Here is a 26,560-nt window from a genome sequence, read left to right on the forward strand (position 1 = left end):
GTACCTTGAAGGTCACCTTGGAGAACGCTTACCCAAAAATCAGAGGTTGACTGCCCTTGACTGAGGAAGTGTTCCCTGACAGGAAGGGAACACTCTTGCCTGGTGATTGTGACGGCCTCAACCGGGATTTCATAAGAAATAGGAGCAGGAGTAGGCCATCCAGCCCTTCGAGCCTGCCCCGCCACTCAATAAGATCATGGCTGATCTGTCGCTGCTCAGTTCCACTTTCCCGCTTTCTCCCCATGACCCTTAATCCCCTCTCTTATCAAAAACCCATCAACCCACGTCTTAAAAATATTTAGCGAGGCAGCCTCCACCACTTCAACGGGCAGAGAATTCCAGAGATTCACCACCCTTTGAGTGAAGAAGTTCCTCCTCAACTCCGTTCTAAACCGCCCCCCTTTTATCTCAAGGCTGTGCCCCCTAGTCCTACTGTCTTTTTTGAGCGGGAAGAGTCTCTCCACCTCTATCCTATCCATCCCATTCATCATCTTATACGTCTCAATGAGATCTCCCCTCATTCTTCTAAACTCTAACGAGTACAAGCCCAGTTTATTCAGCCTCTCCTCATAGCTCAACCCCCTCAACTCCGGTATCAGCCTAGTAAACCTCCTCTGCACTCCCTCCAAGGCCAAAATATCTTTGCGCAGGTGCAGCGCCCATAACTGCACACAGTACTCCAGCTGCGGCCTCACCAATGCCCTATACAGCTGCAGCAAGACCTCCCTACTTTTATATTCAATCCCCCTCGCTATGAAGGCCAGCATCCCATTCGCCTTCCTGACCACCTGCTGCACCTGCAGGCTGGGTTTTTGCGACTCATGCACAAGGACCCCGAGGTCCCTCTGCACCGTCGCCTGCTGCAGTTTTTCGCCACGTAAGTAATAGTCCTTCCTACCATTCTTCCTACCAAAGTGGACCACCTCACACTTGCCAACATTAAATTCCATTTGCCATTTCCTGGCCCATTCGCCCAGCCTATCTAGATCCTTCTGCAGACTCTCCACACCCTCCGCGCAATTTGCCGTTCCCCCTATCTTGGTGTCATCAGCAAATCTCAACACCCTACACTCGGTTCCCTCCTCCAGATCATCTATATAAATGGTAAAAAGCTGAGGATCTTGGGTTCATGTCACACTACACCATTCCCCCACAATTTGGCCTGGGTTTGCAAAGTCCTATTAACAGTTCTGGCTTCAGATAATTCACATCTCTTTAACTTGTAATTATCCCTCTCTCCACTTGCATTGTCTGTATCTGTAAAACTTGATTGCCTGTTAAGACTTGCATTCCAACCATTATCTTGCAATTGAGTCATTGTCTTTTTTTGCCCTGTTTGTGAACACAGCTCCTCACACACTTGATGAAGGAGCAGCGCTCTGAAAGCTTGTGATTTCAAATAAACCTGCTGAACTTTAACCTGGTGTTGTGAGACTTCTTACTGTGCCCATCCCAGTCCAAAGCTGGCAACTCCAAATCATAGTTAGGACATTACAGCATGTCCCTGTTCCTTTAGCTAGAATACATCACCCCACACACCTCTATCTTAGTTTCCATCTACTAATTGTCTCCCATTTTGTTAGCCTATCTATGTCGTATTCATTCAATCGGCATCGCCTTCACTGTCCACTGCACCTCTGATTTGGGATCATCACTAAAGTTGTGAAATTTTACTCCGTTTTCCAATGTCTATATCAGTTTTATCAAAGGAAAAAGCAGTTGCCCTTGCAGTGACCCTCGGAAAACTGTCTACCACCCTTCTGTCTGAAAGGTTCGAATTCGTTAAGGAGAAACAGCAGAAGATTTGTTAAAAGCTGATTGTGTTTGACTAATCTCATTTCTTTGATGGATTAACAGAGAAATTTGATGGAGGGAGCACTGTGTGGATGTTATCTTAAAAAAGGATTTGACGAAATGCCACTTAAAAGGCTAACTAACAAAGCTGAACCCCATGGAATAGGAGGATCAGTGTTAACTACAAATAAAAACCAGTGAGTCATGGTAAATGGTTATCTTTCAGACAGAAGGGTGGTAGACATAGGAAAGTTGTTAAATCCCCTGGTCCAAATAGAGTGCATCTAATGTTCCTGAAAGAAACAGAGGTGGTAATAACAGAGGTATTGGCTATAGTCCCTCAGTCTTCACTGGATACAGCAGCTGTGCTTGAGGACTGGAAGAGTATTACACAGAAATTCAGGAAAATGAAGAGATATAAACCAGGAAAGCAGCCAACCTACCAACCTGTGATGGAAAAGTTATTGGAAACCACAACAGGGAGAAAATAAATTTTTATTTGGAAAGACATGGGATAATTAAGGAGTGCCAGAACAATGCAGGAATGCCAAGTTTCACAACTTATACTGCATGAGAAAATGGGTGATGATTGCTTGGAAAGTAGATGGGCAAAAGGATGTCATGCTTTTGTTTATTCAAAAAAGATGTCTGGACTTATTCCTTTTCTGCCCATTGTGGGCAGATCCCTGCATATGAAAACATGTAACTTCCAGCAAGTGTAAGTGGGCTAAATTGTGAACCCGACCGATACTTTTAAACTGGCTGCTAGGGTAATTCTTAGCATATTCAGAATTGTTTAGTAAGTGCTGCGCAATTGTGAAATCACATTTAATGTTTTAAAAAATTAGGGCTGGGGGGTGTGATCTCTCTGCTTTGTCCAACCAGCTAATCAGCAAGGCGAGCTGATAAAATCAAGCGCGAGGCGAAAAATTGGGTTCACGTCTGGTTGTTCACTTCTCGCGATACTACTGGTACTGAATTGCCAATTAAATCAGCTTTGTGCCAATAAAGGGTGTGTGTGTGTGTGTGTGTGTGTGTGTGTGTGTGTGTGTGTGTGTGTGTGTGTCCGTCCGTCCCCAGGGCAGTGACCAGAGGGGTAGGCAATAATGGGGATCATGATCGGAGGGGTATAAGTGACAGATCTCCCTATGTACACTGAACACTGAGTGATCGGGACACCTGTGCTATGGTGCCCCTAGAGCTCAGCAAGAATTCCTGGCAAGAGTAGGCTCTGCGCTATGGTGGCACGGCACCACATACTGGTTAGCATTGCTGCCTCAGTGTCAGGAACCCACAGTTGATTCTTGGCTTGGGTCACTGTGTGGAGTTTGCACATTCTCTCTGTGTCTGTGTGGGTTTCCTTTGGGTGCTCCGGTTTCCTCCCACAGTCCAAAGATGTGCAGGTTAGCTGGATTGGCCATGGTAAATTGCCCCTTACTGTCAGGGGGACTAGCTAGGATAAATGTGTAGGGTATAAGGAATAGGGCCTGGTGGAATTGTGGTCGATGCAGGTTCGATGGGTTGAATGGCCTCCTTCTGCACTGTAGGACTCTATGATTTATGTTCCCTGCTGGCGACAATCACAGCTCGGTTCTTTTCTTTTTCTAAGTGCTGTGCGACTGCTACTGGCAGCTCACCCAAAAAACTCAGCGTGATTCTCTCCTGTTCTGACACTCATTCGGCACTTAGAATATCTCTGGTATGATTGCCCCCCAGTTATGCAAGCATGTGTTGTTTGAATATGATCAGCATTCTGCTTATTGCAAGCAGCTGAAGGGCTATGCAGTTTCATGTGACCTGCCAGTTGCTGGGACATACGAGCTACTTACCTGGCATTGTACTAGCACTGAAATTCATCCACCATATTAGCCATTTGCGTGGCAGGCAGAATGTCTTTTCAGCTTGATGGCAGCATCCATTCAGTGGAAGACACCACGAACAAGATGCTGATGTAAAGTTAAAAATATGTTTTGCCTACAACACAAGTGAGTAGATGGATTTTTGGTCTCTCAGGGAATCACGGGATATGAGGAACAAGTAGGGAAGTGGAGTTGTAGCCCCAGATCAGATTGAATGGTGGAGCTATTGTACGAAGGGCCATATGCTCTACTCCTGCTCCCATCTCTCGTGTTCTTGATAGGGCAGACGCAACACAGTTTCATTAAAGGGAAGTCGTGTCTGACAAATTTACTGGAGTTCTATGAGGATGTGTCTAGGGCGGTGGATAGAGGAGAGCCGGTGGATGTGGTCTTTCTGGATTTTCAGAAGGCGTTTGATAAGGTACCTCACAAGAGGTTACTGCAGAAGGTCAGGGGACATGGAGTTGGGGGTAGGGTGTTAGCGTGGATAGAGGATTGGTTGTCAAATAGGAGGCAGAGAGTGGGGGTCAATGGGTGCTATTCGGATTGGCGGTTGGTGACTAGTGGGGTGCCCCAGGGGTCGGTGCTGGGGCCTCAGCTATTTACCATTTATATAGATGATCTGGAGGAGGGAACCGAGTGTAGGGTGTCGAAATTTGCTGATGACACCAAGATTGGGGGAAAGGCAAATTGTGCGGAGGGTGTGGAGAGTCTGCAGAAGGATCTAGATAGGCTGGGCGAATGGGCCAGGAAATGGCAAATGGAATTTAATGTTGGCAAGTGTGAGGTGGTCCACTTTGGTAGGAAGAATGGTAGGAAGGACTATTACTTACGTGGCGAAAAACTGCAGCAGGCGACGGTGCAGAGGGACCTCGGGGTCCTTGTGCATGAGTCGCAAAAACCCAGCCTGCAAGTGCAGCAGGTGGTCAGGAAGGCGAATGGGATGCTGGCCTTCATAGCGAGGGGGATTGAATATAAAAGTAGGGAGGTCTTGCTGCAGCTGTATAGGGCATTGGTGAGGCCGCAGCTGGAGTACTGTGTGCAGTTTTGGGCGCCGCACCTGCGCAAGGATATTTTGGCCCTGGAGGGAGTGCAGAGGAGGTTTACTAGGCTGATACCGGAGTTGAGGGGGTTGAGCTATGAGGAGAGGCTGAATAAACTAGGCTTGTACTCGTTAGAGTTTAGAAGAATGAGGGGAGATCTCATTGAGACGTATAAGATGATGAATGGGATGGATAGGATAGAGGTGGAAAGACTCTTCCCGCTCAAAAAAGACAGTAGGACTAGGGGGCACAGCCTCAAGATAAAGGGGGGGCGGTTTAGAACGGAGTTGAGGAGGAATTTCTTCACTCAAAGGGTGGTGAATCTCTGGAATTCTCTGCCCGTTGAAGTGGTGGAGGCTGCCTCGCTAAATATTTTTAAGAAGCGGGTTGATGGGTTTTTGATAAGAGAGGGGATTAAGGGTTATGGGGAGAGGGCGGAAAAGTGGAACTGAGCCACGACAGATCAGCCATGATCTTATTGAATGGCGGGGCAGGCTCGAAGGGCCAGATGGCCTACTCCTGCTCCTATTTCTTATGTTCTTATGTTCTTATGTTCTTGAGTTACATAGTATATGAATGTTTGTGCCAACGAGGAGCCACATACATAGGCCGTTCTTCCCAACAATAGGCAGAACATATCAAACAGCATATCCCTTTGGTTATTCGGAGAACGCTGGCTGTACTCAAACAACACATGCTTAAAAACTTAGAACAAAATGGCTGGAATTTTCCAGCCTTCCATGCTGGTGGGATTCTCTGGTGCCTCTGCCTTGAACGGAGATTTGGCTAAGCACCAAATTCTTCGCGCTTGCTTGCAGTGGTGGTGGGGTGTGAATGGCCGGAAAATTCCAGCCAATGTCTAAGCTTCGATGTGATTTTACAATTGGACAGCACTTGCTGAAGAGTCACAAGCTAAACTAACAACGAATTTAAGATCATCAGTCGGACGCAAAGCTACATATATTTATATGAAGGATCTGTCCGCTCGCTGCAAGTACAAGAAATACATCTAGACATTGCACTCATTCTGAACAAACACAAGTCTGGGGGACAATAGCCCTCTGGTATATTCACCATAGCAACATCTCAACTAATCAAAACCAACTTGCCAACCAATCAACATGCATTATGAATTGCTATTCCCTTTGACATTTGACATTCTTACATCTGTCTTAATGACAGTAAGAAGTCTCACAACATCAGCTTAAAGTCCAATAGGTTTATCTGGAATCACGAGCTTTCAGAGCACTGCTCCTTCCTCAGGTGAGTGTGTGACTCATCCGGGAAAGGAGCAGTGCTCCGAAAGCGATTCCAAATAAACCTGTTGGACTTTAACCTGGTGTCGTGAGACTTCTTACTGTGCCCACCCTAGTCAAACGCCGGCATTTCCACATCCTGCCCTGATGAGTGCAAGACAAAAGCCTCAAAAGCACGTCTCTTTTTTAATCGGCATTAAAAGGTGTGCACAGGAGATTTACCAGGATGTTAACTAGGACGGGGGATGTGAAACAGAAACGATCAGAAAGAAGTGACCTAATAAAGAATTACAAAATGATGAGAGCTTGATAGAAAGGGAAAAAGTATCTGCTCTTGCAACTGAGTTGGTAATTAGATTAACGGATTCAAAATTCATTGATTTGATTTATTATTGTCATGTATTAGCATACAGTGAAAAGTATTGTTTCTTACATGCTATATAGACAAAGCATACCGTTCATAGAGAAGGAAACAAGAGAGTGCAGAATGTGGTGTTACAGTCATAGCTAGGGTGTAAAGAAAAATCAATTTAATGCAAAGTAAGTCCATTCAAAAGTCTGACAGCAGCAGGGAAGAAGCTGTTCTTGAGTCGGTTGATACATGACCTCAGACTTTTGTGTCCTTTTCCTGACAGAAGAAGGTGGAAAAGAGAATGTCCAGGGTACGTGGGGTCCTGAATTATGCTGGCAGCTTTGCCGAGGCAGCAGGAAGTGTAGACAGAGTCAATGGATAGGAGGCTGGTTTGCGTGATGGGTTGGGCTACATTCACAACCTTTTGTAATTTCTTGCCATACCAAGCTGTGATAGAGCCAGAAAGAATGCTTTCTATGGTGCATCTGTAAAAGTTTGGATCATTGGAAAATGATCAAGGGATGAGGTGAGAAGAATTTTTTTTTCCACTCAAGAGTCGCCAGGATCTGGAAAGCTTTGCCAAGAAAGGAGGTGGAAGCTGATTTCGTGAATAATTTTAAAAAGGAGTTGGACAGGTATTGAAGATGGGGCGTTTCTGAGATGAGGATGCGAATCTCAGCGCAAATTTAATTTTAAAGAGTCAGCACGGCCTTGGCGGATCAAATGGCTTTTTGTTTGTGTTATAAGTTTCTGTTTGTCACAGACACACCTAATTACAGCAGAACTTCCCATTTGAGATTGACAGGTTTTAATCAGTAAGGGCATCAAGCGTTTATGGGGATAAGGCAGGAAAACAGAGTCGAGGATTAACACACTGGATCAGTCATAATCTCATTTAATGGTGAAACAGTCATGATGGGCCAATGGTGTAATTCTGCTCTTACGTTTTATGGTCTTACCAATAAAAATCAATTAAAAACTGGATATTGAGATAGGACACCAGAAAGAACGATAGTTATTGTCGATGAAAAAACTCACACTGTTTCTCTTAACAGTTCACAACCTACACATTTAACCATGATTTTTGTTTCAACTTCCAACTTTCTTTTCTTGAATGGCACAATTTTAAATAGGGGGCAGCAGCTCTATGGTGTCCTACCAGATAATTATTCCTCATGTATGAGCTGAGGCAGTACTGCTGACTGGACTTTTGACCAAACCAGGCATAACCAGGCCTGATAATGTCCCCATGTGGCAAGCATGTACAGTTTCAACTGAAGCCATTGCACAACAATAAGGAGCAGAAAACCTGGCTGCTATGTTCCTCTATAAACCAATCCCATAGTGCTTAAAGAAGAGGAATTCTGCTGTGGCGAGTCCTTTCTCACCTGGAGTTATTTGCCATCAAATTAGCTGGTTACTAGTTTCATGTGTTCCCTTATTCCAGGATGATGGTAGGGGATTTTCACAGTAACTTCATTGCAATGATAATGTAAGCCTCCTTGTGACTAATAAATAAATAGACTTCTGGTTTAATTCTCTTGGCAAATGACATTGAGGCCACCTGAGTTTAAGTTCCCCATTTCCGATTACAGAATCTATCTCTTTTAAATGCCAGAAAAATTCTGACTGGCATTTAAAAATCAATATGAATCTAAATTGCCTTAATAGAATTTTTGAAAGAACTAAATCTTATCTGTATTTGTCTTTTTAAACATCCCCTCCTGGCAGGCAGAAAACTAAATCTCAAAGTTGGAGAGGTTTTTGAGATAGGCTGCAAAATGAATTCCTAAACCTGCCATGGATTCCAATGAAAAGTAATAAGTAATCTGTCAGAGGCTCTGGAATTTGAGTGATCATCTATTTGGCAGAAATTCCAACTCAGCAAAAATCCCCTCTCCACAGCAATAAGTTTCTCACAGCGTATAACATATCGGCCTCAACTATCCATCAGCTGTGATCTCTGACTGGGTAAGAAGTCTCACAACACCAGGTTAAAGTCCAACAGGTCAGATTTTAAGCTGGTGTTGTGAGACTTCTTACTGTCTTTACCCCAGTCTAACGCCGGCAGGAGGGCACAATTTTGATTGGGGAGAAGGCACTCGCACAATTTAAGATACATCCTGAACTCCCACTTGCCCCAGAAATTCTCCCACCTGGCAACCTTCACCGAGAACCCACTGAGTGCTCATTGGAGCGTCCATGTAAACTAGGGCAGCATGGTGGTTAGCACTGCTGCTTCACAGCACCAGGCACCCGGCTTGGGTCACAGTGTGTGTGGAGTCTGCACGTTCTCCCCGTATCTGCTTGGGTTCTCTCTAGTCCTTCCACATTCCTAACAATGTTGGTTAGGTGCATTGGCCATGCTAAATTCACCCTCAGTGTATCCAACAGGCGCTGGAATGTGGCATTGCAGTGTAAATGTAAGCCTACTTAAACTTAAACTCCAATTTTCTGTCTTCCCCTAATAAATCTTAACGCTTTTGTAGAACAAAAATTGGTCTAACTCTGTCTTGAGTATACTCAATGACCCAGCCTCCATTGCTCTCTGGGATAACGGATTCCAAACATTAAGGATCCTCTGAGAAAATAAATTCCTCCTCATCTCCATCTTACACTTGACTCTAAAACTGTGCAATCCCTTGTTCAGGATTCTCCAACGAGGGGACATGCTCTCAGCTTGTGTTCTGTCAAGTCCCCTCAGAATCTTGTTTGTTTCAGCTATCAGTTTCTCCATCAGTACGCTAGCCACCAGTCCAGCGTGAGTCTTTGCCCTGATATTATTGCCCTTGTGAGTGGCAGTCACTGTAAACAAAGACCACAAGTGAAATTTCAGAACTGTTGGTGACCAAGCGCCACTGACTCCCGAAAGTGGGCCATGCCCAAATTATTGCCCAAGGAGTTGGCAGGGCTCTTCCAGAAACCGCAAAGAAATTTGAGGCATAATTATTCTGAACAGATAATCCATATTTTAAGGTACACAATGGAACATAATTTTGCTCTATGCACAGCTCGACAAACTCGTTGAAAAACAGAAAGAGACGCACAGAAGGATGTTAGAGCAACTTCTCCTGGTAGAAAGATCCCACAGACAGACAGTCGACGAATTGGAAGATGAGAAAAAGAAGCATGTAGACTACATGGAAAAGAGTGATGAATTCACCAACCTCCTCGAACAAGAACGTGAACGGTATGTTCAGAAATTTATACTCACACCCAGTAAAATGCTGTTATCCCGGGTTGGATTTTTTGTTCCAAAGTCCTGATACTGACGACAGGCTGAATTTGGGAACCCGGAATTGTTGGCAGGAGTGACGCTGGAAGTGATTTTATTAATTGGTCACCTCCAGGAGCGCAATCCTATCAAAGATGGAAGCAGGCCTTCAGAATTCACAGATCAGTACTCCCACTTGCAGAGATGTTTACAGTGTCACAAGTAGGCTTACCTTAATGCTGCATTGAACCTACTGTGAAAATCCCCTAGTTGCTACGTTCTGGCGCCTGTTCGGGTACACTGAGGCACTGAGGGAGAATTTAGCAAGGCCAACGCACCTAACCAGCACCCACACGCATCCGCGTAACCCTACCCATTTACCCCAACTAACTCCCCTAACCTACACATCTTGGAACACTAAGGGGGAATTTAGCATGGCCAATCCATCTAACCTCCACATCTTTTAGATTGCAGAAGGAAACCAGAGCACCCGGAGGAAACCCACACAGATGCAGGGAGAACATGCAGACTCCTGCACAGTGACCCAAGCTGGGAATCGAACCTGGATCCCTGGCTCTGTGAGGTTGCAGTGCTAACCACTGTGCTACCATGCCACCCATATGAGCTGCCAATATAGGCAGGGGAAAGAGGAGGGCACATCAAGATGGAGATGTCCTCTGAAGACTTTTTTAAAAACTTACAACAACAAATAAGTCATACTGTCACCATGAAGGGTGAGTCCCTCCATGGGGCGATCAGCTACTGTGGCAATGGAACAAGAAAAGCAAAGGAGAGGTTTTTACAGATGAGATACCACACTTCATCACAACGCAAATCCAAATCATGTTTCACTAAATTTCCAAATAATTCAATTTCTGGGACAAAACTAAATGGGAAGGTACAAATTCTGATTAGCATGTAAGAATCCTTTCTGAGCACACTATTTTCACACAACATAATTTCTTGGTTGGTTAACAACTATTTAAATTGGGATATAGTACAGGCACGTTCACACTTGAACTCATACCTGAACTTGCCAATTGGAATGTTTGAACAGAAGATCAACAATACCTCCACTTCAATTTGGTCTATACAAATATACCCAAATTGACACTTTCCATGAGATTCTGACATTGAAACTGAATATTTTTAAAATTTGGAGCAAGGCACATGCAATGTGGTCTCTAAAATTAAAGTTCCCCAATTGAAACTGGCATTGACCTTTTCATATCAGGAGTTGACTGTAGCAAAACAGAGATTACATGGTTATTTGGTCAAGGGTGGCACAGTGGTTAACACTGCTGCCTCACAGCACCAGGGACCGGGTTCAATTCCAGCCTCGGGTGATTTGTGGAGTTTACACAATCTCCCCGTGTCTGCGTGAGTTTCCTCCACATGCTCCGGTTTCCTCCCACAGTCCAAAAGATGTGCAGGTTAGGTGGATTGGCCATGCTAAATTCCCTCTTATTGTCCCAAGATGTGTAGATTAGGGGAATTAGCGAGGTAAACGGTTGGGGGTTATGAGAATGGCTTTGGGTGGGATGCACTTTTGGAGAGTCGGTGCAGACTAGATGGGCTGAAGGTAAGGATTCTATGATTCTACTTAAGGAACCTTGCACCATGTTACAAGCCGTCCAATCCATAAATCCAAATGTAAAATTAGGCAATTTCGCAGTTAGCAATGAACAGGTGAAGATTAATTAACTCACAAGTAAAATGTGACCTTTCATTTAAATAGTATACATTCAAAAGTAAAATACAGCAATATTTTAGATATTTGTTAATTAATAAACTGCTTAAAAGTTTGATATTATACAAATTTTAAACTTCAGTGACACACTGACTGGTTTGACTGGAAGTTTACATAAGTGATGCTTATCTATAATTAGTATTGTGAGAGTTCCTGGAAAAACAGTTAACGTTCTGAGTAAAAAGAAGTTCACGCCATTCCTTAACAGACAGCAACATTGTCACGAATGTTTGATGAACTAATACCTTAGCTTAACACTGCTGCCTCACAGAGCCAGGGACCTGTCCATTCTTGGCTTAGGATCACTGTCTGAGTTTGCATGTTCTCCCTGTGCCTGCAAGGGTTTCCTCTGGGTGCTCCAATTTCCTCCCACATTCTGAAAGACGTGCTGATTAGATGCATTGACGCAAACAGTTGCCGGCTGTGGTGACTAGGGGAATTTCACAGTAACTTCATTGCGGTGTTAATGTAAGCCTTACTTGTGACTAATAAATAAGCGTTACTTTTTTTTAAAGGCACGAGCCATTGAACGTTGGTTCTTTAAAATAATTCAATTTAAATGATTTTACATTTTGAGCGTTGCCTTCAGAATAAAGTTTAGGAACTTATGGACTGGAATGAACTAAAACCTCTCACTATCTTGGAGTCTTCAAAGGTAGCTGGAGAAGAAGCTAGCTTACTGCAAAAGGTCCCTCTGATTAGAACTGGATCTAAGGGGTCGCACTAATCACTCAACCAATATCAATAAAACAGATAAATAATTAGTTATTCCATTAGACTTTGTTGGGCCTTGCTGTGCACAAGTTGGTTTGCACAGTTGCTGACATTAACGTCATGTCAAAAATGCTTCATTGGCGGTGATGCACTTTGGAACATCTGGAGGTAAAGTTTTTTCTTAGGACCTTTCCCTCACGGTCCCAAGAAAGATGCTGTGTATTGACTGTCTGGTAAATTAGTAGCATAATCTTCCCCAAACAAACTTGGTTGTTCAAATGTGGGATACGAAGATACACAACTCATAACATGACAGGTTTGGTCAACTGTTGGCTGAAGTCAATATTAAATCAAAGGTCCTGTATGAAGGTGGGGTTGCTATCGCTCAGATTTTGCTGTAGCTATTTACAAGATAATTTGGTGAGGTACCATGACATTGTCCAAAAGGTGACTGAAATTTATTCATGGGCGTCCCTTCAAAACAAGGAATTTAAGCTGCTCAGTGAAGCCAACAGCATCAGCTGTGGATTGTTGTAACATTATTGCAATGATTTTAACATTACCACTGCAGGCAGGTCATAGAATCATTACAGTAGGCAAGGAGGATTTGGGCACATTGAGTCCATGCTGGCTCTCTGTAGAGTAATTCAGTCAGTCCCACACTCCGCACTATCCCTGTAGTCCTGCATGTTTATTCCCCTCAAGTGGCCATCCAACTTTGTTTTGGAATCGTGATCATCTCGGCTTCCACTACCCTTGGAGGCAGCAAGTTCCAGGTCATTATCACTAACTGTGTAAAAATTTCTACCTCACCTCCCCCCCATTTCTTACTCAAAATATTAAGATCCTACCGGCTATTGACACCACACTTTCGCTGCAGCAAACTCGGCACCCAGCCAAATCTCTGTTCACTGCAGTGGGATGGGAAAATCCTGCCAGCGTGAACAGCTATAACGTTTTGGCCTAAATCTGTGTCCTCCTCATCCTTGCACCATCAGCTTTTCTTTGTCTACTTTATTTAAACCTGTCATAGCCTTTTACACCTCTGTCAGAGCTCCCCCCATCTCTTTTGATCCAAGGAGCAGATCCTGCGCTTCTCCCACCTAACCTTAAGTTTCATCCTTGGAACCATTCTGGGAAAATATCCTCTGCACCCGCTCAAGGATCCTCAAATCCTTTCTAAAGTGTGGTAGCCCGAGCTAGATGCTTTATAAAGATTCAACGTGATTTCACTGCCTTTGCATTCAATGCCTCCATTGGTCCGTCATCACTGATGTCACACTCATTGAGTTGCTTCAGACAACAATGAACAAAGTTGGATGAATGGGTTTGATGAACTGGAATCTGCATCGTAAGTCATCTTGAGCAAAACTTTCCATCATTTGAGTGGACACTTATTAGTCTACCTATCAATAAGTAATTCTCTTCTCTAACATAGTTAGATAGCACATATTATTAAATAGCATCGACAACACAGGAACAGTTCATTCAGCCCAACAGGTAACTCCATGCTGCATTCTGCTTCCCATTCTTCTTCATCAAATTCCACCAGAATATCCTCCGAATCCTTTCTCCCTCATGGATTTATCTAACTTTCCCTTAAATGTGTCCACCACTTGTAGTAGGAGCAGCACGGTGGCACAGTAGGTTAGCACTGCTGCCTTACAGCCGCAGGGACCTGGGTTCGATTCCCGGCTTGGGCCACTGCCTGTGTGGAGTCTGCAGGTCCTCTGGATGCTCCAGTTTCCTCCCACAGTTTGAAAGATGTGCTGGTTAGGTGCATCGACCCAAAAGACGCAGGTGGGTAACTTCATTGCAGTGTTAATGTCAGCCTTACTTGTGACTAATAAATAAATAAATTTAGGTATCACCTCTTGGTTCTAATTTTGCATCTTCCCAAGTTCCTCTAACATAGAGAACGAAACTAGTTATAGTACTCCAAGAGTGGTCTAACCAAGTTTCTACACAAGGTTAATATAACTTGCCTGCTTTACTTCTGTCCAGAAATGAACCCAATAGCTTTGTTTGCTTTTTATAGTCTTTTTAACAGCATTGCTATTTTTAGGGATTTGTGTATATATACCCTGGAATACCAGATGCCTGCTCCTCTGACCCATTTATATATTTATTTTCCAATGTGGCCTCTTTATTCTTCCTACTAAAATGCACCACCTCACAGTCATCAATATTGAAGACCCGATTACACACCTATTCTGCAACTTTATTCATGTTCTCCTGTATTTTGTTCCTCTGTGTCATAGAATCAATCATAGAAACTTTACAGTGCAGAGAGAGGCCATTTGGCCCATCGAGTCTGCATCGACCACAATCCCATCCAGGCCCTAACCCCATATCCCTACATATCTACCCACTAACCCCTCTAATCTTCGCATCTCAGGATACTAAGGGACAATTTTAGCATGGCCAATCAACCTAACCCGCACATCTTTGTCACCTACACCCTCCAATTGGGTGTTGCATGCACATTTTGGAATTATATGTCTGAGTCCCAAGTTCAAGCGTAGAATTCTCCCAAGCAACTGCTGGCACATCCGATGGTAGGCAAGTTGGAAGAATACGGCAGGAGGCCCAGAAATCAATTTCACACTGGCGCGAGTTTACAGTAGGATCGCCCATTGATGCCCACCGTAGCAGAAAGCTCGCCAAAGGCTGGTGTGAACTTCATCTGCATCCCGTCAAATACGTTTGGAACAACGTGCCATGCAGATGTCTCATCTGAAGAAGGCTGCCTCTGGAGTTTAAGATGAAGACTACCCGCAACCCTGGAGCCTAGACACCTCAGCAGTGGGTAGAGGGAGCATCTGCAAGTGGGTCTTCCACATTCAGTGTCCTGGAGGGAGTCCACCTTCCAGCCTCAGAATGTTCCGGGGCATCCATCTTCATTCTGAGCAGGTCCATTTCCAGGTTTCGGAATGCTGCCAGAGATCCATCTTCATTTTCAGGAAATAAAGACAAAATACTGTGGATGCTAGAATCTGAAATAAAAACAGAAAATGCTGGAAGATCTCAGCATCTGTGGAGGGAGAACAGAGCCAACGATTCGAGTCTGGATAACGCCTTTGAAACGTTGGTTCTATTCTCTCTCCACAGATGCGATCAGACCTTCTGAGATTTTCCAGAATCTTCTGTTTCATTTCAGCAGGTTCACCGTCTCTCTTCAATGGTGGGTCAGTGATGTTGGACACCTTTTCAATATGGTGCCTGGGGAGAATGGGAGACTACGCGCCTTTGAGGCTATCCTGCCACTGAATATGGTGTGAAACACCTGGGTACGTAATGAATGAGCTCAGGAAAACATTCCATATTCCTGCATTTGCCAGAGTCTCAAAATGGGAGAACTCCACCCCAAATCATTTATATAACTGGTGAGCAATAATGGGCCCAGCATCACGATGTGGAACATCATACCCCCCCTTTAGCCAGGCTGAGTACTCTGGGTGGTGATATGGCCGTGGTGTTTCAGGTAAGTGAAGATCACAGAAAAATCCATAAAATCAACTTCTATGATCCTATGGGCTATCAGTTAAAGAGAGCAGCATGAAAAATAAAGGAAAATAAGTCAATCCAGTTACTTTTTCTCTTTATCCATTCTTCCAATTAGTCAAAGGCAATGTCTGGATTGATTCCATTCATTTTATCATTGGGAATTCCCATTGACAGTGGCAGGACCAGAGAATCCCACTGCTAGCAAACAACACGCCACTTCCTGTTGGCAGGAAACATTGGAAGGCTGGAAAACCTTGCCCGTATTAGGCTGCATAGGGATTGTAGTCACTGACAGACTTAATGTGCCCACTGTATGTACATTAATCATAGAATCAGAGGATCCCTACAATGCAAAAGGAGGCCATTTGACTCAACGAGCCTGCCCCCACAACAGCCCCACCCAGGCCCTATCCCCATAACCTCTCTCACTTTATTCACCCTGCTAATCCCCCTGACAGGAAGGGTGATTTAGTATGATCAATCTACATCTGTGGGAGGAAACTGGAGCACCCAGAGGAAACCCACACAGACACATCGAGAATGCGCAAACTCCACACAGACAGTGACCCAAGGCCAGAATTGAACCCAGGTCCCTGGCGCTGTGAGGCAGCAGTGCTAACCACTGTGCCACTGGACACATTTCTATTAAGTGCGGCAATTAAATGATTTTCTTTACTAGTTGAATGCATAGAGTACAATCCTTCCTTTAATTTAAAAACACACACACAAGATTTTACTCTTCTACCGCGTTGGACATTGTGCAGAAGGGCTACTCGTGACACTCGAGAGTTAAGTAAATCCGCTCAAGCCTTTACAGCTCTGAACATGTGCCAGAATAAATTCCAAGAGGTCGGAATGATAGCCATTGTTATCAACAACTTGTTACACACACTTGCAATAAAATATTTCATTGTCAAAAAAAGCATTTTTTTAAAAAAATGTGTTTAAGCTACAAATATTACTGTGCAAAGTTATTTCTGTCTGTTGAGGCTGGAAAGACTGAATGGAAAGAGCTGCGCAAAAGTGAAAACTCAAATAGTCAAGTCTTCCAGTTGATTTTAAGAACACCGTGAATTCAGAAATGTCCTACTTCATCTTGGTGCCATATTTGTGGTCAGAGGCAGAAATGAATGGCACGAATGAGATGACTTGCTGAACTGGCACAACATCAAACTAAAAACAAAGCCTATAGCACAGTATTGACTTATGCTCCATTTATAGTGTCGTTTTCAAATCATAGTGTGTGTCATTTCTGGCACAACCTGCTTCAAATATTACATTAGAAACAGATTGTACACTTCCCAAAGTGGCCTGACCGAATTTATGTTAGATTTTTATTTCATTTATTTTTTTTCAAATGGTCTGAGACTGGTTTGTGAGGAAGCGGATTGTTGTGCGACTGCTAGGAAAGTCTCTTGGTGTAATTCATTCCCCAGCATCGCGCTGTAAAGTAAAAGTTTATTTATTAGTCACAAGTAAGACTTACATTAACATTACAATGAAATTACTGTGAAATTCCCCTGGTCGCCACACTCTGGCGTCCGTTCGGGTCAATCCATCTAACCAGCACGTCTTTCAGAATGTGGGGGGAAACCGGAGCACCCAGAGGAAACCTACAGGGAGAACGTGCAAACTCCATACAGACGGTGACCCAAGCCAGGAATTGAACCCTGGCCTCTGGTACTGTGAGACAGCAGTGCTAACCACTGTGCCACAGAGGGTTAGAATTAATTCTTCCCTCCCACAATGCCCTAACCATGTACAAATGTAAATATACTAGAAAGGTTAGGAGTACTAAAAGGCTTCAGTTGTCTCATTGACCTGAATCTTCTGAGCAGTGACAATGCTTCAGGTTGAACACAATACCACTGCATGCAAAGATCCTCCTGACCCGATGCTGAGCACATTCTGTCCGGGGGTCTTCTGATCCCAGCCGTCAAAGAAATACAAAGTGCAGGGCTACTGAGGAACTCCACCAGAAAACAGTAGAGTCGAGGAAGAAAGGACACGCCCACTTTTTAGGGCACTAGCTGCCATATTCGGGTAAGTTTAAAGGTTCAGTCTTTTAATGAATGCTAACGAATGGATGAGTGAATGAACGGACAGGTGGGTGAGCTGGGGCGCTGAGTCAGGCAGTAGGTTCAAGATGGTGCAGGCATATCGCTGGTGAGCAGTTGGGACTTGCCAGTGTTAGTCAGATCCTGTCGGGGTGGGGCAGGCAGGGGGGAATGAAGTGTTATCGGGTTTGATTGTCACATGGATGAGCATACAGTGAAAAGTATTGTTTCTTGCAGGCTATACAGACAAAGCACAGCGTTCATAAAGAAGGAATGGAGAGAGTGCAGAATGTAGTGTTACAGTCACATCTAGGGTGTAGAGAAAGATCAACTTAATGCAAAGTAATACAAGTCTGATGGCAGCAAGGGAGAAGCTGTTCTCGAGTCGATTGGTACGTGACCTCAGATTTTTGTATCTTTTTCCCAATGGAAGAAGGTGGAAGAGAGAATGTCCAGGATGCGTGAGGTTCTTAATTATGCTGGCTGCTTTGCCGAGGCAGCGGGAAGTGTCGACAGAGCCGATGGATGGGAGGCAGGTTTACGTGATGGATTCATGATCTTTTGTAGTCAGGAGGATGGCTGGGAAGAGTAATCAAATGGTTCTGGGAAGGGGGTGGGTGATTGGGTGAAACATAGAGTAGAATCATAGTATCCCTACAGAAGGAGGCCATTTAGCCCATTGAGTCTGCACTGACAACAATCTCACTCAGGCTCCATCCTTATAACCCCACGTATTTACCCTACTAATCCCCTGACACTAATGGTCAATTTAGCACGGCCAATCAACCTAACCTGCACGTAGGGCAGCACGGTAGCACTGTGGTTAGCACTGCTGCTTCAAAGCTCCAGGGACCTGGATTCGATTCCCGGCTTAGGTCACTGTTTGTGTGGAGTTTGCATATTCTCCTCTTGTCTGTGTGGGTTTCCTCTGGATGTTCTGGTTTCTTCCCACCGTCCAAAGATGTGCAGGTTAGGTTGATTGGCCATGCTAAAAATTGCCCCTTAGATTCTTGAGATGCGTAGGTTGGAGGGGTTAGTGGGTAAATATGTAGGGACATGGGTCTGGGGCCTAGGTGGGATTATGGTCGATGCAGAGTTGATGGGCCAAATGGCCTCTTTCTGCACTATAGGGTTTCTATTTTTCGATGATCTTTGAAGTGTGGGAGGAAACCCACGTGGACATGGGGAGAACATGCAAACTCTACACAGACCTTGGCGCTGAGACTGCAGTGCTACCCACTGTGCCACCAATCAGGGAGCAGTCCATTACTCAAATAAGATGACTGCTGATTCACTTGTGGCCTCAACTTCATTTTCCTGCCCGTCTCCCTCTCCACAACCCTCAACTCCCTTATAGATCAAAAATCTAACTAACTCAGCTTTGAATACATTCAATGGCCCAGTCTTCACTGCTTTCTGAAGAAGAGAATTGAACAGACTAACGACCCTCCAAATTTCTCCCAAATAAAATCAATGGAAATGTGAAAATATGACACAAATAATGCACATGAAATAATCTGTGCCCAGAACTCCAGCAAATATCAGAAAATTTTGTGTTGGAATCACAGTTTTGCTTTTCCTTTTCAGCCAAATCTTCCTGAACATTGTTTAAAAATTAACCAGATTAAACAGAGAAAAATAAAGTTACAAATCAATACAGACTTCTTTATAATCAGACAAGATAGAATAGATAAAATCCCCAAACTATAAAGGGTCGTAAACAAAGCTAAGTCCATCACTCAAGCCTCCCACCCTGTCTCCCACGACTCTGTCTACACTTCCCACTGCCTCAGAAAAGCAGCCAGCAGAATCAATGACCCCACACACCCTGGACATTCTCTCTTCCACCTTCTTCCGTCGGGAAAGATTTACACAAGTCTGAGGTCATGTACCAAACGACCCAACAGCTTCTTCCCTGCTTTTAAATGGACTTACCTTGCATTAAGTTGATCTTTCTCTACACTCTAGCTATGATTGTAACACTACATTCTGCACTTTCTTCTTTCCTTCTTTCTCTATGAATGGTATGCTTTGTCTGTACAGTGCGCAAGAAACAATACTTTTCACTGTATGTTAATACATGTGACAATAAAAAAATCAAATCAAAAGTAACTTTATTATATATAAATCTTGTGTTGATCAAGGAGAAATTGGTCAGGTGTTGAAAAAGTAACTCACCCACTATCCGTATCACGGACTTGCCGGTCACAAATTGCAGTGTCATCAATTCTCTCAATAATATGTTTCAGGGCCAGCCAAGGAAGCATGCATTACAGTGACATTTTCCATTTCCTACACAGCACTCACCCGATGACCCCTCTGTGTGGTCACCAACTTGATTTCAACTTAAGGATAGTTTAATAATAGGACCCACTGAGATACCTCAAACTCATTTCAAGGAAGAGTCTTGTGGCCAGCATAGATTGTCATCCCATCAGCCTGGCAGAACTTTGAACCAAGTTCCAGAGAAGACAGACCCAGATCCAGCCCACTATATGACCCACTCTCCTTAGTAAGCCTTTCAGCCACATAGCGTCATAGAATACCCACAGTACAGAAGGAGGCCATTCAGCCCATCGATCTTGCACCAACAACAATCCCACCCAAACCCTTTCTCTATAACACCACGACCTTGCTCTGCTAATCCTCCTGACACTAAGGGGCAATTTAACATGGCCAATCCACCTAACCTGCACAGCTTTTGACTGTGGAGGAAACCAGAGCATCCGGAGGAAACCCACGCAGACACGAGAATATGCAAACTCCACACAGACAGTGACCCAAGGCCGGAATCGAACCCAGATCCTTGGCGCTGTGAGGCAGCAGTGCTACTCACTGTGCCATCGATATAAAATTATACCACACTTTGAAACTAATCAAAAACATAAAACTACATCTCCCCTCAATAATTACATAAGGGACACAAAGCAAAAGTTAAAAATGATTAGTATTAGTAATTTTCTCCATTTAGGAACTGAATATTCAGACACCATGATAGATTTACAAATATCAATGAAAAAGTTGATGAATAGTACCATTTTTCCTCATAGCTACTTATTTGTTTTAGTCAGTGAATGGAGGAAAATGCACTAAGACTAAATTAGTGTCAATGATAACTTGAAAGAGAGTGCTATAGAGACTGCAAAAGTAAGATACTGCTACAAAATCAACATGGATTATTCTAAAATGGCACCAGAGATGACAGCAATACCCAAATTGGTGAGCTGAATGGCAATGAGTTTTAAAAGTCTAACTTCTATAAACCAATGATAGTTGCTGCAATTCCTTTCATATTCTTCTGTGCTACATTCAAGCGAAAATCTTTTGATGACAGAAGCCATGGCCTAAGCATGACAAGTCCCCAGAAGACATGTACATGGCAAGAAGGTCCAACAGTGTTTATTGCCTGTGATGAATATGTTGCCTTGATGATTAGAAAAGGTAGTTGCTGTTTCCTTCCACTCCTAAAACAACGTCCAGATGGAAAAAACTGGGTGTGAGAACGTTGAGGTAGCACTAAGTCCATGCCAATATATCTGATCATTCTTCTTTTAGTTCCGCTGTCTAACATCATACAGTGTATTTTGGCATCACTAGTAGCTGTCACCCTTCCTGCCATAGCCTCCTCTAAACCTGCCAAAACGTAGATATTCTGCTTCGAATTGTGAACATTACAAATTGTTACAGTATGTTTCCTGTGCTAAAGTTTTGAATGGTTTTATGCTTGGCAATTCCAAGCATTGCTTACTTCTCCCCACTGAGAAGATTGAATAAACTAAGTTATATAAAAAATTATGTTTGGTAAAGTAGCATTATTGCCCAGTGCTAGTTTCCCAATGGAACAGTCACGTGAGCTAGTTTTTCATTTTGGGGATACAGACGGTCAGTTAACAGATGGCTCACAAATTCTACACAATATATATATCCCTTCTCAGAAATTGAAAAACTCTAAACCTAACAGCAACTAAGATATCTTGAAGACTACAAAACTAAGCATCAATGCTGTTCGGAGAAGCAAGACATTGCTAATAAACCAAAGGGAAAACATTATATTAGTGATATTCTGCCCATCCCTTTTGCATGCAGAAGATATATCATGGTATATTAGCATGCACAATTTTATTTTTGTATTCAGAACAGTGAAATGCCCCCTGTTGACATATCTACATTGCTATTCAGGAAGAGAGTGTCCAAAAAGCATCACAGAAATTGTTACTGCCAGTTTACTTGAAAATCTCAGATTGTGCACTTCATAAAACTTGCAAGTTTTGTAGGTAAACTCAAGGTGACGTCTCTAAGGAAGCCTAGTGGTATTATCACCAGACCATTAATGCAGAAACTCAGCTAATGTTCGAATCCCACCATGGCAAATTGTAGAATTTGAATTCAATAAAATATATCTGCAATTAAGAATCTACTGATGACCGTGAAACCATTGTCAATCGTTGGAAAAACTTACCTGCTTCACCAATGTCCTTTAGAGAAGGAAACCTGCCATCCTTACCTGGTCTGGCCCACATGTGACTCCAAAGCCACAGCAATGTGGTTGACTTCTCAACTACCCCTGGGCAATTAGGGATGAGCAATAAATGCTAGCCCAGCCAGCAACGCCTATGTGCCACGAATGAATGAAAGCCTTTATTTTGTCTGGACTAGTTTTTGAACATTATGTTAATCATGACAATTCAAATATCTCCCACCAATTTCCAATTAACAAAAGCAAAGCAAGATCCAAAACAAAAGCAGTAACGTGTTTTCATAAATGTGCTTAATGTTGCAAAGCTTCAGATTTGGAGCTCAGACGTAAACAAAATTAAATGAAAAGATACATGGAGGTGGCTGAAAGTGTTGAAGAGTTAGGCTTTTAAGGAGAGTTTGGAACAAAGCTAGAGATCTAAACAGTTGGAGGAAGTTAGGGAAAGAGCGTAGATGATAAAATAGTGGAAAGCTCTGTCAGTAATGGTAGAGTAATGAGACAGTGAATCACACAGCACACCAGAGTCAGAAAAGAATGGAGGCTGAAATGTAAAGCTGCTGGGAGTTGTAGAGCTAGGGAAAAAAGTGACGCCATGGAGGGATGAAATGACGAGCATTTTGGGATCAATGAACTTATGGAATGGAGGTCACCCAAAACAGAGGGGATAGTTCACCAGCAGCTTGTGGAAAACAGGATGCAAGTGTCAGTGATTTGGATTCATTGCAGTTTATGTAATGAGAAACTTGGGGATCAAGAGAGGAGGGCACTGGAAAGCTTGAGTCTGAAAGTAACAATATTTTTTTTAAAATCAGCAACGGGATAGAGGTAACATGGCCAATATCTAGTCCATAAAAATGGGCAGTGTTAGAATGGCAAACATTATAAATTGTTACAGTATTGGATGTGCGATATCTGAGCTTTGGGTGGGAAAATAAGGTTGAAGTCACATACTGTTGGATTGCTTTTAAATGGATATTCAGGATTGAATGTACGATCGGGGCAGCGGTGGGGGGGTGGGGAGGTGCTAAGGCACAGAGTTTCTGAGAGGTAACAAGTAAGATAAATTGATTTTGCCAATATTAAGCTACAAGTAATTCTGGCTCACCCTTTTTGATGTCAGATTGTCACATAGTGTGGTAACAGTTATGGAATCAAGTATGATGGTGGGAAGGAATACTCCAATTCTTCACAAAATGTTGATTTAGTCAATGCTGTTTCACTATAACTTTGCTGATACATTTGGGAATTTATATCATTTTAACTTTGCAATATTCACTATCACACTGTTTAATTTGTGTTTGTGCTGATTGTTCAAAGCTTCCAGCCGAGGCGGCAATGCTGCTTTACAGCGCCAGGGACCTGGGTTCCATTCCCAGCTCTGTGTGGAGTTTGTGCGTTCTTCCTGTGTCCACGTGGGTTTCCTCTGGGTGCTCCGGTTTCCTTTCACAGTCCAAAAGACGCACTGGTTAGGTGGATTGGTCATGCTAAATTCTTTCACAGTATATCCGAACAGGCGCCAGAGTGTGGCCCCTAAGAGATTTTCACAGTAACTTCATTGTGGGGTTAATTTAAGCCTTACTTGTGACTAACAAAATAATCTTTAAATTTTATTACAGCATTTAGACAAAAAAAATCCTAATTTTGGTTGGAATGAATTAATTGACGCAGCTCCATTCACTTGAGAGTTTAGTTACCAACATTAGCGAATTTGTTCTCTAAAATTTTACTGCATTAGAAATCAGTACACAGAGCATGTAATGTAGCTCCGTCGCTCATACTGAAACTGCGGGTTCTCCGGCGATGTAGACGCTTACCGCGAGAATCCCCAACTCCAGCACTTTCACAAATCCTGAGGTGACTCTGAAAAGAATCTACCTTCAGTATTTACATTAGTTCTTGTGGGAAAATCTGATTAGTTTAACCCTAGATTGCTCAAGACAATGACGATATTAAGAGAGGAATTGCTGTAGCTAGGTATCATTGGCATTTTTAGGAAAACTGTCCCCCATCCTTAGAGATAAATACAAAGGGGAGGTATGGATGGGGTCTTGAAGCACTCCAGAAGCAACCAGGCAAACATGGGAATAGAACCCATTGGTGGAGATATGCTGTTACATTTTGACAATCAGGAGCTAACCCATGAGAAGGCAATACGGCAGAACTGAATCATTGAGAAGCAGTGGTGGAAGATGGTAATCCACTGTGCCAAAAGCCACAGAGAAATCGGAGGGGATGAGGAGGGATAGTGTTACAGCTAGGTTATTGACAATTTTAACCAGGGTGAACTCGGTAGAGTGGAGAGGACAAAACTCAAAACCAATGGATGTTGACACCAGTAGCAATAGCTGTCACTCGATTTGAGGATGCCGTCTACTCAGGGTCACGAGTTTCTGCCATGGGTCTTTAACTGAACAAGTCGATTCTGGCCCCGTAGATCTTTAGTCACATGGGACAGGGTGCCTCACAAGGCAGTGAGATGCAGAGTGCAGGATTTGCTTCCTTTTCTTACCTTCTCTGCCGCTGATGGGTTTCATTATTAAAGACACTTTGACTTGGTGTAATGGGGCTTGATGGACAAGTTGCTGCCATTTTGAACACAAGGTGGCAAGTTCCTCCCAGTCACTAATGTTAATGCTGTTGTGTTTCAAGGAGAGCTTCGGCATGTCTTTGAAGTAGTTCCTTTGTCCTGTCTTGGCATGTTGGCCATTTGAGAGTTGTAAAAAACAGGACCTGGTGGGGCAGATAGCTTCTGGTCATCGGGACAACGTATCTAATCTATCAAAGTTGATTTTGTAGGAATGCTTACACAACCATCTTCAAGAAGAATACTAGCATTTGTTTGGTGGTCCTCCCCACTGAATCCGGAGGCCATGATGGAGGCATCAATTATGGAATTTCTCTGAGCTCTTGTGTGTCACTGAGACACAGTCCAGCTTTCACTGCAGCACAGAAGTGTGGTGACGACAACTGCTCTGCACACTGGGACTTTTGTTGTCTTGCAGAGGTGAACAGGGAGTGCTGGAACAGAAACTTGGATGATGTCAACACATTCCAGGTCTCTGAGAGGAAAGGGAGGTGGGAAATAGCATTACAGTTGGAAATGACAGAGGGGTCATTATCTGAAAAGCAAGAGCATGCAGGGCTCTGGGGAGAAGGTGGGAAGTGGCATGAGATGTACCGCTCCTTCAGAGAGTTGGCACAGACAAGATGGGCCAATTGGCCACCGTCCGCGCTGTAACCATTTTATGGTTCTGTGGGCTACAGATGAACCTTTTAACCAAATTTGTTTTATCTTCCCCCAGTTCCAACACAAGTTAGATTAAAGTTAACTCACCCAGGGCCAAGCAGAAACATGTACTTAAACTCTTCAACATCACTTATAATTTTTTCAGTCCATTATCTTTCCTAGTTAAGACCGCAAATGCATTTGCAAAGATTTTGAGAGGGTGTATTTCCTCTTCACAGCTGTAACTTGAATTCTCCACTGGACCTTTACTGAAGCAGGTTATTTCTATTTCGGAAGTTGTGATGGTGATTTTTCCATTATTATGTGTATTCTGAAAAATACTGCATTGGTACACTGGCTGCAATCGCCACAGGGAGGGTTAAAAGGACAGGAAATGCTTCAAGGTTTGGGTTGCAGAGGTCCTGACAATTTTAACAGGAGGCCCTCACTATCAATTTTTCCTCATTTTCCCCAACTGGCAGCCAGTCAAATTCACAGACTGGTCTGATGGCAGAAGGTAAACATCAGATTAGACAGAGTAGATTCGGAAAGAATGTTCCCAGTGATGGGTGAGTCCAGAACTAGGGATCAAGTTTTGAAGATAAGGGTTAAACCTTTTAGGACTGAGGTGAGTAGTGATGAATTGATGGAATTCACTGCCATGGAAAGTAACCGAGATTAAAACCAGCCTCCCATCCACTGACTCTGTCTACACTTCCCATTGCCTCAGCAAAGCAGCCGGCGTAATCAAGAACCCCACGCACCCCTGACATTCTCTCTTCCACCTTCTTCTGTCGGGAAAAAGATACAAAAGTCTGAGGTCACGCACCAACCGACTCAAGAACAGCTTCTTCCCTGCTGCCATCAGGCTTTTGAAAGGACCTACCTTGCATCAAGTTGATGTTTCTCTACACCCAGCTGTAACTGTAACACTACATTCTGCATTCTCGTTTCCTTCTCCATGAATGGTATGCTTTGGCTGTATAGCGCACAAGAAACAATACTTTTCACTGTATGCAAATACATGTGACAATAAGACAAATCGAAAATATTGTGTGATTTCGAGAAGAAATTAGATATAATTCTTAGGGCTAAAGGAATACGGGGGGGGGGCGGGGGGGGGCGGAATCAGGACATTGAATTTGACAATCGGCCATGATTAAATGGCCTACTCCTGCTCCTAGTTTCTATGACAGAACACCACAGTCAGGCACCCTTAGCGACGGCCTCCAGCAATGAAACCAGCCATTCATGCCCAGCTAACACTGCAAGTAAGAATGGAGAATTTGGTGCTCAGACCAGTCTCCATTC

The 26,560-nt window shown here is 43.5% G+C and overlaps 2 protein-coding genes across 9 annotated transcripts in view; one reads left to right on the forward strand and one right to left on the reverse strand.

Annotated features, from left to right (window-relative positions):
* Nucleotides 1-26,560, reverse strand: part of cmss1 (cms1 ribosomal small subunit homolog) — a 323,934-nt gene that overhangs the window by 134,577 nt on the left and 162,797 nt on the right. The window lies entirely within an intron of this gene.
* Nucleotides 1-26,560, forward strand: part of filip1l (filamin A interacting protein 1-like) — a 235,731-nt gene that overhangs the window by 81,736 nt on the left and 127,435 nt on the right. For both annotated transcript variants that reach the window (XM_080203555.1, XM_080203556.1), the window contains one exon: nucleotides 9,316-9,494. In XM_080203555.1, coding sequence (XP_080059681.1) covers nucleotides 9,316-9,494 — 179 coding nt within the window. The remainder of the gene's footprint in view (nucleotides 1-9,315; nucleotides 9,495-26,560) is intronic.

This window comes from Carcharhinus amblyrhynchos, chromosome 15 (assembly GCF_965287045.1).
Source record: "Carcharhinus amblyrhynchos chromosome 15, sCarAmb.v2.hapA, whole genome shotgun sequence".
NCBI lineage: Eukaryota > Metazoa > Chordata > Chondrichthyes > Carcharhiniformes > Carcharhinidae > Carcharhinus > Carcharhinus amblyrhynchos.